The following is a 13,881-nucleotide window of genomic DNA, read 5'->3' as shown; positions in this document are numbered from 1 at the left end:
GAAATAATAACGAAAAACTGCTTTTGAAACATTATAGATGGACATAATTGTTGCACTGAAATGCGTACTTTGCGTAGTGGAAGTTACGCCCATGGCAGCATTCTCTTCCAACAGAGGTTACTCCTGTCATATCTTCCTACGTAACCCCTGTTCTAATACGGCCATATTATACGGATCGAGAAATCCCCTTGCGGCAAAAACTCGCAGCAGGAATTATCTCCCTTGTTACTATCCAATCAGAACACGCTTTAAATAGACTTAGCTCCAATATGGCGGCCACCATGGAGCTGGTTCATCAACGTGCGAAGGTTTAACTGAAAACCAGAAACTGGCAAAAGAGAGTGCAGGGATCAATCGCCATGATATGTTTGTAGAAACAAAATCTGGTAATGGCAAGTTTTCCCGATGCATTCGGAAATTACCGATCGTGCGAATGATCACTCTTGAAACAACGTCTCTGATTGCACAACTAAATCTGAACGCCTCCAATCGCGAGTCTTGAGCACTTACACCATGAAAGGGCCGTATTAGAACAGAGGTTACGTAGGAAGATATGACAGGAGTAACCTCTGTGGGAAGAGAATATCTATGGCAGATGAAGAACACATTTTAAGAATGTTGTTGGGTGCTCGATGTTTGGACTGATTTAAATGTGCTGTGGTGTTTTCTTCTGGAGTCAATACTTGGTGATTAATATTATTACACCCGAAAACAGTCTACTACATTAAGATTCCCTGATGCGTTATAATTTTGGACACCCGAATAAAAAAGTTGTTAAACAAACGATCACTTTTACGACAGTGGACCACTTGCTGGTAGAACACACAAGTAATCAACATGCGTATGTGGTGAAATTTCAGTTTCAAACGTCCAACTCGCACACCTGTGTCCGATCCATCTATTATTGCTTCCAGGGATTCTCTTACCCAGTCAGAAGTGGCCATCGTCGATGCCGATTTCTGGTTCGGAGGAGAGACATCTGCATTCCATTCGTAACTACTCGTGTCATTCCGGCAAGCCGGATTTCTTCTTCTTGTAGGTCACGGAAAAAGACGAGTAGTTACGAATGACCTGTATTCGTGTCACTAGACTGGTACTCTGCCTATGCTACGCTCAGCAAGCTGTCTACACAGCGCGGAATAGGACAGCGGAACCAGTCTATCGTGTCAGAATCCTTGGCGGTCTGTTATGTGTTCTTGCCACTGTAGCAGTGTCGGACGTTATGGACTCCTATGTTTTCGGCATACATTGTTTGTATACGCCTTTCACATAGGTAAGAGCTGGCAGAATCGACAATGCCCTTTCGCAAGAAATCTCTTTCTAAAAGCAGAGTCAATTGTACAATTCTGACCGTATCATGCATCAAAGCGTATCGGGTCATGTGGACATACAGTCATCGTTGGCTGTAGGACGACAAAAGTGTGTCTATACAGATGACTGTATTGGTTGTAGCATGATTCAACAACTTTTTCAAACATTGTTGGCGTTGCATATGCAAACCTGGGTTATTGTGACGAAATAGTTCTGAACACGCGGAATGAATGTAGTGAGCTCAAGAAGAGAAAAAAAACCCCCAATAATTCAGGCTTCAGTTTTTATTACATGCCCCAAGAATACGTATAAGTCTGTCTCACAATCCCTGAACCACACTGCTATCCCTATTGCCCCGCCCTTTCTCTAGTTCTAGAGCCCTAAATGAAGCAAGTCTAGATCGAGTCCCTCGGGTTCAGGATTTCCCACCTGACAAGGGGGTCATGATTAATCCTGGTTTATAAATAAAATTAAATATATTGAGAGACAGCTTTGGTCTAGATAAGTATCTGTTCAGTGTCGTTTCCAAATGCGTGTGATATAACTACACCGAAATACATCACCACAAGAGTAAATAGGACAAACATGTTTAAACGTGATTTATTTTAGTTACGTACTAGTATTTAAGCCACTTAATCACATATCATGACAGTAATACATGCAAAAAAATGTAGTCTGGATCAAATTTTGAGGAACACGAGGAACAAAACATTTGGAGAGGTTTTATCAGATGGATTTAATTACTAGTATATAACCCTTACTCCTACAGCCACCCGACGAAGGAACAAGAAAAGTATATATTGTAATCCTTAGTTGAGAAGTACGTTGATGATTCTATTTGGATTGTTCGAATGTTCTTCATGTGTGTGAATGTCATCACCGTCAATGCCGCAGTCGGTGTCGTTCTTCATGTGTGTGAATGTCATCACCGTCACTGCCGCAGTCGGTGTCGTTCTTGATGTGTGTGAATGTCATCACCGTCACTGCCGCAGTCGGTGTCGTTCTTCATGTGTGTGAATGTCATCACCGTCACTGCCGCAGTCGGTGTCGTTCTTGATGTGTGTGGCGATCAGGTCTGATGCCAGGAACATGTTACATATCTTTAAAAATATATAAAGTCACGAGAATGGCCTGCTACGCTCAATTATCATCCCTGTAAATTCTATGAAATTAGAAACAACGAAACTGACTCACATCTGACAACGATGCTCATAATGACTCATATAACGTTGATATTCCAAGTTTATTTGCGAAAACCCCCAAAACAATGCTCTTAACGAAAACTAGTAGCAACAGAGCGACTACAGAAATGTACAGTCATTTGGCACTAGGGGGGATCCTATGTATGGTTATGAAGTACAACGTGGTAAAAACTCTCAAGGTAACGAGATTTCTATTCCTGTTACTATCTGTATGATTATGATAATTATTGATACTACCTGAACTTAATCTAGATAGTAAGCCTAACGATGTTTTCACGGCATTGTTATGGGGAGAGTAGATGGATTATATTGATATCACAGTTTGCTTTGGAGGAGTCAATCCTTTAAAGTGTACTGCTTTTTATAAACTAAATATGCACAGGATCAGTTGCACTGGTTTTGGTCCGACATTGGCTGAGGGATGAGTTGAGTAGGTGGGGGTGGAGGGTTGTGAAAAATTGTTTTTTGAGCACTGATTGAATAATTATCCGTTGACAACCCTCCCCGTGAATATTCAACTGTGGGTCCCTCGGGAGACAATTTCTGAATGGCTGAATGACACTTCAGCCTTACATGTTGTACTTTTAGAACGATCTCTATGGGGTACTGGTCGTTTGAGGCATTTCTCACCACCATCGCTGTCAAATTATTATGGCATTTAATTTGGTTGAACCATTCTGTCCTTACACTGTTATAGCCACATAGTCGGATCACGTCTGTAGGTTCACAATAATTTCACATATCTTGAACATTGACACACCCCAATATATATTTTTCGACAGAGTAGTCTTGAAGTAGTAGAGTAGCTATCGGTAGTCATCATCAGACTCCATGAAAATCATTTTCAAGAGTGAATACATATCGTCCCCATAATACTGGAGATAGGCATCCCATTTTCTATCATCTTTGGGTCCTCTCACCAGCTTGTCCTTCTTCTGTCTTCCTCGTCTTCTCCTTCTTCTCTTCTTCCTCCCTGATTCTGTCTGTTCACCAGGAACTTCATCCTCAGAAACCCCGTCGTCTTGGCCAGATGCTCTTCCTATTCGTAGTCTCAGAGTTCTTGTTTGTACAGAAACCTTCGTGTCTTCGGTTCTGTTCTGTTTTTCCCCATCTCCCACTCGCCTCCTTCCTGTTTTCCTATAACGTTTTATCCTCAAAGACCCAGACTGAAAATACTCCACCTCCTCATTGCTACTGTCTTCATTGTCTTCAATGACAGCACCTTCAGGTAATCCTCGACCTAGTCTCACGCCCTGAAAATTCAGCTTCTCTCTGTCAGGATCCAAGGTAGCCGTGATGTTCAGGTCCAGTTTTGTACTTCTTGTATTCTGATCTTCTTTAATTGGCGGTCTTCCTAAGACACGATATCCATAACATGAATCGGAACTCTCATCTTCACCTGACAGGTCTCCATCTGCTCGAGACATTTCACCATTGCTTGTCCCTTTCCTATTACTGCCAGATCCTTTTGGAGCTTTCCCCCTTTTGCCAGTGCCAGATAATGTTTGAGCTTTATCCCAATTACTAATGTCAGATCCGTTTGGAACCTTCCCCTGACTGCCAGTGTGAGATCCTCTTGGAACATTTCCCAAATTGCCAGTGTCAGATCCTTTTTGAGCTTTTTCCCCATTGCTAGTGTCAGATTCGTTTGGAGCTGTCGCCCAATTGCTCAAAACATTTCTTTTGTCCACCTTCCGCTGTGTCCTGGGTGGCTCATCTTTGGTGTTCCATTTGTTGGGCAAATCCCCTTTAGTTACTCCGAGCAAAGTCTCTGTTTCTGGGTTTCTTTCAGTATTGTCAAATGGTCTTCTTTTGTTCCGTTGTTGTCTTCTTGATGTTGCACCTTTGTTTGTCTCGCCGAATGCTATCTTGGTTTTAGGATGTCTAGACATTGTAGTTGAATTTGGCGCGACCCCCGACCCAGAACCACCAGGTCTGATCACTTGATTTCTATCATCAAACTCAAGATCTTCTATGTTTAAGTCAAGTGCTGCAGAGTCATCTGTGTCGTACCACTGGTCCATACCTCTGTACCGTCCCTTCCGGTCCGGCCAGTAGTATGGTCCATCCTCACTGTTATAACTAATGTCATCGTCATCATCTATAACATAGCCACCTTCCACTCTCTTGCCTTTCAAACTTCCGTCAATGCTGGACTCGCCACGGCCAAACCCAGAGTCCCCATCATTTCCCCCCTGTCTTTGACCAGCACCTCCAGGGAAAGCAAACCCCAGCTTGTCATCATCTCCTTTCGATGTGCCTTTTGCTTTGTCATTGTCTGTTGGTTTCTTAATGCTGCGCCCATTCCTGAACTGAGGATGGTTTTCATTTCCGAGAGGAATGATGCTTTTATCACCACCCCTTGGTTGGCCAGTATCTGGTTTATGCTGATCATTGCCATCTGCCCAGCGGCCACTAACAGCCTTGCCTTTACCATGTCCTTTATCTTTTGATGCAGGGCCCCTTGATGTGGGATCCTTTGTATTTGCATTCTTGTTTTTCTTCTTGTCAGCTTTACTGTTATTGTCGTTATCTAGATGACCAGGTCTTCCTCCAGTTCCTCCATGAGTTCCTGCACCTGGTCCCCCATCAGCTCCTCCATGAGGTCTTGTATCTGGTCCTCCATCAGTTTTTCTGCGTGGTCCACCATGATTTCCTCCATGAGATCCTCTATCTGGTCCTCCATCGGTTCTTCTACCTGGTTCACCGAGAGTCCCTCCATGAGGTCCTCTATCCGGTCCTTCACCATTTCCTCCATGAGATCCTCTATCTGGTCCTCCATTAGTTCTACCTGGTGCACCACGATATACTCCATGAGGTCCTCTATCTGGTCCTTCATCAGTTCCTCTACTTGATCCACCACGATCTCTATCTGGTGCCCCATGAGGCCCTTTATCTGGTCCTCCATCAGTCCCTCCATGAGATCCTCCATCTGGTGTACCATGAGATCCTTTATCTTGTCCTCCACCACTTCCTCCATGAGGTAGTATATGTGCTCTTCCACCAAGAGATCCTCTATGTGGTCGTCCACCAGTCCCTCCCACCAACTCAGTAGGTCCTGATACACCTGCTCCTGGTCTTCCATTTAACCCAACCCCCTTGACTACCTCATCACCAGACCCTTCTTCTGTCTCAAAGCTGCCAGTTGACTCACTACCATTCTGATCATGACCTTTGCTTTTTAAAGGATCGCTGTAGCCCTGGTCTTCATCTTCCTGTATGTCTTCCAGTGTCCACAATTTGTCAAACGGGTTACTGTCCTCCTTGACCTCTGGTGGGTCTGTCCATGCGTCAATAATCCCTTTAGGGGGAAGGGAGAACCGCGGAAGACCCGCGGGCAGCCCTTTGGTATACTCTGATATTGGTGGTCGGAACTTCCCTTTTCTTAGCCCTCTGTCCCTGTCCCCAACGAAAGTAAAGGTTTGATATTAGTGTACTTCATTATTCAAACACTGACAGGGCCACATAACATTTGGATAAATAAACCATTGGTGAAACATATGAACAAGCAGTTACAAAGGGGTACATACAAGTGACCTACGCCCCGTGAAGATCCAGTTCAAAAACTTCATCAACCTATGCTTGTCTAATGGGATAGGGTGGTCAGGCTCGCTGACTTATAGTATCCCAATTGCGTAGATAGATGCTGATGCTGTTACTCATTTGATTGTCTGGTCCAGACTAGATTATTTACAGAGCGTCGTGACATAGCATGGATACTGCTGAACGAGGAGTTTAACACGAAACAACAAAACCAAAGACCTTACAAGATGAAACCCATATGTATGCTTACATTGTAACCGGAACATCCTCCCCGCCGGGTTGCCCTGGTAACATGACGTGTACATGTGACTGGAGTGAAGTCGCACTGGAGGTTACCGAGGACCTGGATGTTGAAGTGTCATCCTCCTCCTGGTCTTCATCCCCGTCAAACTCTCCAACTCTACAGTACAGAAGATGGATGCCGTGAATACTTTGGTCACCAGAATTACACCTTGCTCTATCTACGGGCAGGACACACGCACAGCATGGTCATATACGCTACCAGATCTGAGCTGCTAGCTCAATGCAGTTATGATAAAGCAGAGATACTGATATTAGGTAAAAGTAAGTTAGTGAGTTTAGTTTTATGACGCAGTCAGCAATATTCCAGCTATATGGCAGTGGTCTGTAAAGAATCGAGTCTGGGCCAGACAATCCAGTGATCAAAAGCATGAACATCAACCTGCGAAACTTGGAAACGATGACATGTGTCAACCAAGTCGGCGAACCTGGCCACCCGATCCCGTAAGCGCCTCTTAAGGCAAGCAAGGACCTTCACGGGTCTATAAGAAAAAAAGTGTTTTCAGGATCCACTATCCAGGAGACGAAATCGCTGTATATTCACAATGCTTATAATTCTACAGAACAAATGAGAGAAGAATACGCAAAAGTTTTCTGGCGGTATTAAGGGTGAGAATAACGCATTGTAACCTTGAATGGATTCGAACCCAGTGGTTTGACAACTACGTTACAAACCGATCCAGGTATGATATAAGTGACACATGACGTACGGGGTTTCAGTGACCACGGGTCCTGGTTGTCCTTCGTCCTTGAGATTGTCCTGATCTTTGTTAAACGGGTCTGTACCAGTCTTGTCTTGACCCTGCAGCTCGGTATCGTCGTCCAACTCCGAAGGATCCTCATACTGTGGATCCATGCGCTGGCCTATAACCCTCGGGTCCTTCTCCAGTACCCTGGGGTGAGTGTGACAATTCATTCAGTGACCATTGACCATATCGAGGACACCAGTGTAAATATAAGCTACAGTACTGGATAATGAATATATATGTTGATGTTTAGGGTATTGTCGACGACATGCACATTGTGAAAGGAGTGTCACAATGTGTCAGTGACGTGTGACAGTCAGACACATGACACAGCCAGGTAAGTAAACAAATAAACCAACATGTTATATGTACAATTACTGTTGGTGATGAGGTTTATCATGTCTTACGTTTGTTTGTTGTTTACCAGTTTCGTTCAAGTCGCCCCAAGTAATACTCACGGTGCTCAAAGTCGTGATCAGTACTCTTAAAAAAGAGTAGGGGAACTGTACGTTCAATGCACGATTGTTGAAATTGGGAGATATATGGGATTGAATCATTGTTGATATAATAATAATAAGTGTTTTGAGAATGCATTACCACATGGATTACATTCAAAGCAAAGCTGTTCGTCCAGTCACCCACCTTGTTAGGTGACTAGAGTATGACTTGAACATTTCTGGTTTACAATTTTTAGTCAGTAGTGAGTGATTTGATCCTGAAAACCCTGACCATGCACAGATGCAAGAAAATTATCGGAAACATTGTCTACAGTGATTTATCTACCTGCCTGAAAAACGTCAAGATTCAAAATGACCCCCCTGCACGTGTAGGAGGCTCCCAGGTTGTGCACATACTTCCCATGCAATGTGTTTGCGTATGGTGATAACGTGAAATGATGCTGCATACACAAGATGAATGTCATTGTAAAGTTCCTCAATGGGTTTTCTTTCTACCAGACTTCAAAGTTCAGGTCCCCCTACTTTTTGTCAAGCGTATAGTTTCGAAGGGGCTGGGGCGTAGTGTGGAAGATGAGGCCTTCTCCCTTTCTTTTTCTAAAACAACCAGCTTAATTTGGGCAGCGTTTAACAGCGCTGTAATCTTTTTATAAGTGCAGTTTCAAGGACAATAATACCTGACATTTCTATGAGTGCAAATGTACCCAGGTTTCATAAATAGTCCAGTTTGTTCTCTGCCTTACCTGCCTGCTACATCTGGAGGGGGTGCGGTATTCGTCTTCCTCCCGTCATCCGGGTCCAAATCTTCTTCCTTCTTCTGTTTGTCGTCCACGTCTTCGTGCTTGAGAGGCGAAACAAGTTCCTTTGTGTGTTCATCTTCGTCCTCACCCACAAGTAGCCTTCATTAAAAGAATTGTCTACAGTCAATGTATGTGCGTTAAGAGCCCCGTTTCACAAAGATCTCGTCAGCCTAGGATCTCGTAACTTTTCTCGGAGTATTCGTGCTCCTTGTATCACACAATCACCTAATTCTGACCAAGTGTATGTGCGTTAAGAGCCCCGTTTCACAAAGATCTCGTGAGCCTAGGATCTCGTAACTTTTCTCGGAGCATTCGTGCTCCTTGTATCACACAATCACCTAATTCTGACCAAGTGTATATGCGTTAAGAGCCCCGTTTCACAAAGATCTCGTCAGCCGAGGATCTCGTAACTTTTCTCGGAGCATTCGTGCTCCTTGTATCACACAATCACCTAATTCTGACCAAGTGTATGTGCGTTAAGAGCCCCGTTTCACAAAGATCTCGTCAGCCTAGGATCTCGTAACTTTTCTCGGAGTATTCGTGCTCCTTGTATCACACAATCACCTAATTCTGACCAAGTGTAACAGATCTTTAAGAAAGTAAATGGTGTTTGACTACAGTTTCCAATATCATGGACATACCTGATCATTCATTCTTTGAAATGATTAAAATAAATCCAAGTAACAGATCCAGCGGTATCTGTATTTATCTCATACACGCCTTAGGATATGCGATAAGTTCCAGCGAGCGGGTGTACAGGGCTAAAGTCAGGGCTAAAGTCAGCAAAATCACACTCACACGTACGTAAGCACTCACACGTACGTAAGCACGCACCATCGAATTTACATTTTCATCCCATGAACAAGTAACAACCCAAGTTCACTTGGTGTTTATTGCTCATTCAGTCAAAAAGACAGCCAGTGTTTATTCACCAGAGAGGCCGTAGGCCATAATATACTAGCACTACCCATCAAAAGTGTAGACTGACTTAACACACTCACTATATGTTATGTATATATATATGGTTACATCGAAAACGAATTTCTCAGCTAACTTGAGGAAACCAACTGCAAATGTAATGCACATAAATTGCACGAGAAACAGTCATCAAGTTGACAAAAGCATGTGCAAATATCGTGCATATGAACAGCTGCGTTTGGGTGTGCAGTTTACTTGAGAACTTGCCAATTTTCACTGATTTCCACCATTTACTGAACTAAAGTGACCGTACCTTTAAACAGAATGGATTATTTTGTAAAATCTAGTTTAAAACATTTGACTGAAGTGAATGGTTACATTTATATAGACCGACACTGCATATAACATCATCATTTTTGCTTTGAAAAAGATTTACAAAAAAGTAACAGGTACGTGGTTCTTTAGTGAACTTTGTAATGTTTTTAGTTCTAAATTTATTATATATATTGTTTATTATTTACATGTAACAGTACATGCTATACGCATTGTTTTTATAATTCTGGCATCTGCTTTCACAAAAAGGACACAGTCTTTCGTTACATTTAATTCAATTATACATGTCTCATTAAACAACAGTATTACAATTACTGCATCCAAAGTTAGATATGGCAATATTTAGATGTATAGGGACATCACAACACAGCTATCTTTCAACATTTAACGAATTTTTAAACTCCTTATAAAACATACATGTAGGAGATTACTATAATCTTACCTCCTAAAGGTGTATTACTAATTGCTTTATCAATGACAGGCTCCGTATCTTACCTGGAGTCATCCTCCTTCTTTGCATCGTCGTCGTTCTTCCTTGCCTCGTCACTCTCCTTCTTTGCCTCATCATCGTCCTTCTTTGCCTCATCATCATCCTTCTTTGAATCGTCATCGTCCTTCTTTGCCTCATCACCGTCCTTCTTTGCCTCATCATCCTCTTTCGTTGCGTCGTCATCATTGTCCTTTGCCTCGTCATCCGGGACTAGTTCATCTTCCCCCAAATCTTTGACTTCTTCCTTGAGAGAAGGGGGTGCTTTCTTTGTGTGTTCATCATCGATCCCAACCACTCGCGGCCTACAAACACAGAAAACCTTTTTTTCCAAAACACCCAGACTTTTAATTCTGAACTAATAAATGTTATGACAGTTTGTGTCGTGTTTAACGTCGCATTCAGCAATTGTCTGTTGTATGACTGTGGTCAGTTATGTCCTGGACCAGGCAACCTTCTGAATTACAAAACCTGGTACTTAAAGCGTTCGCCATTCACGCATAAATGCGGGTTCGATTCCCAACATGGATACAATACGTGAAACCTATTTCTCAAACCCATCGGTGTCCACTGCCATGATATTGCTGGAATACTGTTAAAAGCGAAAAGACTGTACTGATTCACTCATTAGAATGGATGTACTTTCGACAGTAGTGAAGGTTTCATCTGAAAAGGCAGAGAAAGATCAATGGATACCAAATCCAAAGTGTCTAAGAAACGGTCTTAATTTAGATCAAGTCCATTATTTGTATGAATCCGACTTTAGTACTTGAAACGCAGAGCAGCTGTTTCAAGTCATCGTACCTTGATGCAATACTTACTTTGTTATTAGAAGTGGTGTCCAGTTCAGCTTTGGTGCAATACATGCCTTGCGCATAGGAGAAGCGGGGTCCATTTCAGAAGGTGTGGGCCAGTTCGCATTAAGACACTTACCTGGAGTCCTCTGAGAGGGAATTATCCTCTCCAACAAGCGATTCTTCGTCTGATCTCTTAGAGTCTCTGTGGATTTTCTTCGCAGCATAACTCCAGCTAATTTCCCCATATCTGTAATATCATCCTGTATCATGTAACTTCATTTCAACTGGGACGGTGTAACGCGAGGGGAGATAAAACGAAACCCATTTCATAACAATTAGACGAGAGCACATAACACAAGCCCTCTTGTCACTGTTCGTTTGTTTGAGGGTTGTTTCATGTGGCACTCTATGACCGCCGCCTGTAAATAAGATGGAGTCTGGACCAGACAATCTAGTGACTAACACAATGAGCTTAGACCTATTCTTTGTATGGATAAACTAACATGTAGGCTAAGTTATGAAACACATTTTACTAGAAAAAAACTGTTCCTAAATGTTTCTCATTGAAGTATAATAGAAAGGAACGCCGAGACTTTCGACATTTTCAGATGCTAATAATAATCACTGATGACAGCTACAGTTTAACTGGCAATTAGAAGCTAGCTTGCAGCAGAGCGAACAGTCCCAGACGCGGTAGTAATGTAGATTTGCCTCACATTCTAGACAGGATGTGTTGTGTATGACAGACTAGGTAGCGGCGGCATACCTGTTTTCATAGTACGGTTTCGTGTCCGCTTCTGATTTCTTCCGCGAACATGGGCCTGTAGAACAATCAAGTATTGGTGATGTATAATCCCGAAATGATACTTAATACTAGTTCTGAATGATTTAGGTAAGTTGAAACATTGTGATATAGGTACATGTGATTTTCTCCTTGAAAACGGCTTATAAAACAACGTTGCAATAATTAATTACAGCTGAGAGGCTCCGTAAATTACTTGTCACTTAACTTTTGACCATCAGCATATTTGCGACTCTAGACAGCGCCCAGTCCAGTGACTGGTTTACTCACATCGTTTCTTGCGACAGAAGATGTAGATGAGCAGTGCGATCTGTATGACCAAGAGGATGAAGATGAGGACGGAGACAACGATGACGGCTGCCAACTCCCCCTCCGTCACCACCCTGTCGGGGTCCACATCCGCTACGGAAAAACATCAACATCGGTGTTAAATGTCACTCTGGTATGGACATTACGATCAAGAAATCATAATTAACACTTATGAATATTTATAACATGCCTCTCCAGGTTTCATATCCTGCTCAAAGCGCACAATCTGATTAATTTAATTCCGGACAACCCAAACTCCCTGGTCACGTGACCTCGCCCTCCGGGTACCCATTTTCTGCTGGGTAAAATGTGGCAATTTTGAACGTACATGCTTTCTTAAGGTGAGACCACATGTATCACACGTGCTCAGTAGTAAGGCAGGACTGAAGTCCAAAAAAGTCTCAGGAGTCAAGCTGACAATCACGGCCAACTATCCAATGACTCTCAGCATCCATCTTTTCTTCTACTGATGTGTCACCTGAGTTCTATGTACAGGACCACACACCACGTAAATACTGTCATCTCCTTTTTAATGCTCTATGGTCTCGGAGACAGCTTGTAGTCTCTTAAAGTGCACATCGATTAAGGGACGAGCGCCATGATTGCCGGATATTGGTTGAAAAATATAATTAGAAAATTAAAATAAACATAATAACGGCAAAAAACATTATTTGTGTCCGAAGATCAGGATGATGATAACAGTTTCGTCACAATGAGGATTATGTTTTACACTAAAAGGATGACAACCGTCACAGTAATGTAGGTTCTGTGGGGTAGCCTAGCTAGTGGTTAAAGCGTTCACTCGTCATGCCGAAGGCCCCGGTTCGATTCCCCATATGAGTACAATGTGTGGAGCCCATGTCTGGTGTCCCCCGCCGTGATATTGTTGAAATATTGCTAAAAGCGGCGTGAAACCATACTTGGGTGGGTGTCATCTCATTTTTGTAAAATCTATTATTCAAGCAAATACACGAGGGCCTGTTCCTGAGACGCCCCTCATATATCAATTGCACTTAGCGTTGAACTCACGTTAACATACCTGATGTGTCAGACATGGCGATCAATCGAGGCCCTGAAAAACAGTAAGCGCAGATAGTAAAATCTACAGATGGCGTGGAACTGTCTCAAATACTGCATCCTATGATGCTGTTTCTGAAGTGTTAAAATCATATTTTACACTATTCTATCTCAGTGAAGCCTCGTTTATCTGGAGAGCAGCGTGGCATTGTGTACATTTCAGCCTTAGATTTCAACGTGTACATGAACATGTCGTGTACAGAACGTGGTATGGATGTACGACAAAAACAAAACAACAACAACAACAACAACAACAAAAAACAAAACAAAAACAAAAACGATTGTGGGCTTATCACTGGATCCGGATCATATATAAATCAAAGCTGATTTTTTGCTTGTTGTTTAAAGACGCACTCCACAATATTCCGGCTATATGACGGTGGTCTGTGAATAATGGAGTCTGAACCGGAAGATCCAGTGACTGATACTATATAGCATCGATCTACGCAATTGGGACACGATAAGGTGGGTCAGCCAAGTGAGCGAGTTGACCACCTGATACCGTCAGTCACCTCTTACGAGGATTTACAGGTCATCCAAGCATGCTTGCACAGTACATATAAACACACAAAAGGACCCTAATACAGAAACCCAAACAGAAACAAGGACACAGACTCGCATGCACACACAATCCTATTAACACAGGACACAGACAGACACAGTAACAGACACAGTAACGACAATCAGACAAAGAAACGACAATCAGACACAGAAACGACAAGCAGACACAGAAACAACAAACAGACACACTAGCGACAATCGGACACAGAAACGACAATTAGTCACAGAAACGACAACAGA

At 42.7% G+C, this 13,881-nt stretch overlaps 1 protein-coding gene across 1 annotated transcript; it reads right to left on the bottom strand.

Moving 5' to 3' along the window:
• Positions 1-3,319: 3,319 nt before the first annotated feature.
• On the bottom strand, positions 3,320-13,058 carry LOC137272705 (uncharacterized). Its single transcript, XM_067805090.1, has 10 exons — positions 13,043-13,058; positions 11,965-12,096; positions 11,659-11,713; positions 11,029-11,139; positions 10,104-10,400; positions 8,301-8,456; positions 7,067-7,249; positions 6,307-6,456; positions 4,178-5,912; positions 3,320-3,997 (listed from the first exon to the last, which is right to left on the bottom strand). The coding sequence occupies exons 1-10, from the start codon at positions 13,056-13,058 to the stop codon at positions 3,320-3,322; spliced, it is 3,513 nt and encodes a 1,170-aa protein (XP_067661191.1).
• Positions 13,059-13,881: the final 823 nt, after the last annotated feature.

Source organism: Haliotis asinina, chromosome 1 (genome assembly GCF_037392515.1).
Source record: "Haliotis asinina isolate JCU_RB_2024 chromosome 1, JCU_Hal_asi_v2, whole genome shotgun sequence".
NCBI classification, from domain to species: Eukaryota; Metazoa; Mollusca; class Gastropoda; order Lepetellida; family Haliotidae; genus Haliotis; species Haliotis asinina.
The sequence above is the reverse complement of the archived record's forward strand: the minus strand, read 5'-3'. Positions and strand labels throughout refer to the sequence as shown.

Excerpts from the sequence above, each read along its gene's own strand:
- LOC137272705 (XM_067805090.1), bottom strand. Across the intron at positions 11,714-11,964 it reads CTTCTGTCGCAAGAAACGAT|GCCCATGTTCGCGGAAGAAA; the intron begins GTGAGTAAACCA and ends ATTGTTCTACAG. Across the intron at positions 11,140-11,658 it reads AAACCGTACTATGAAAACAG|ATATGGGGAAATTAGCTGGA; the intron begins GTATGCCGCCGC and ends ATGATATTACAG.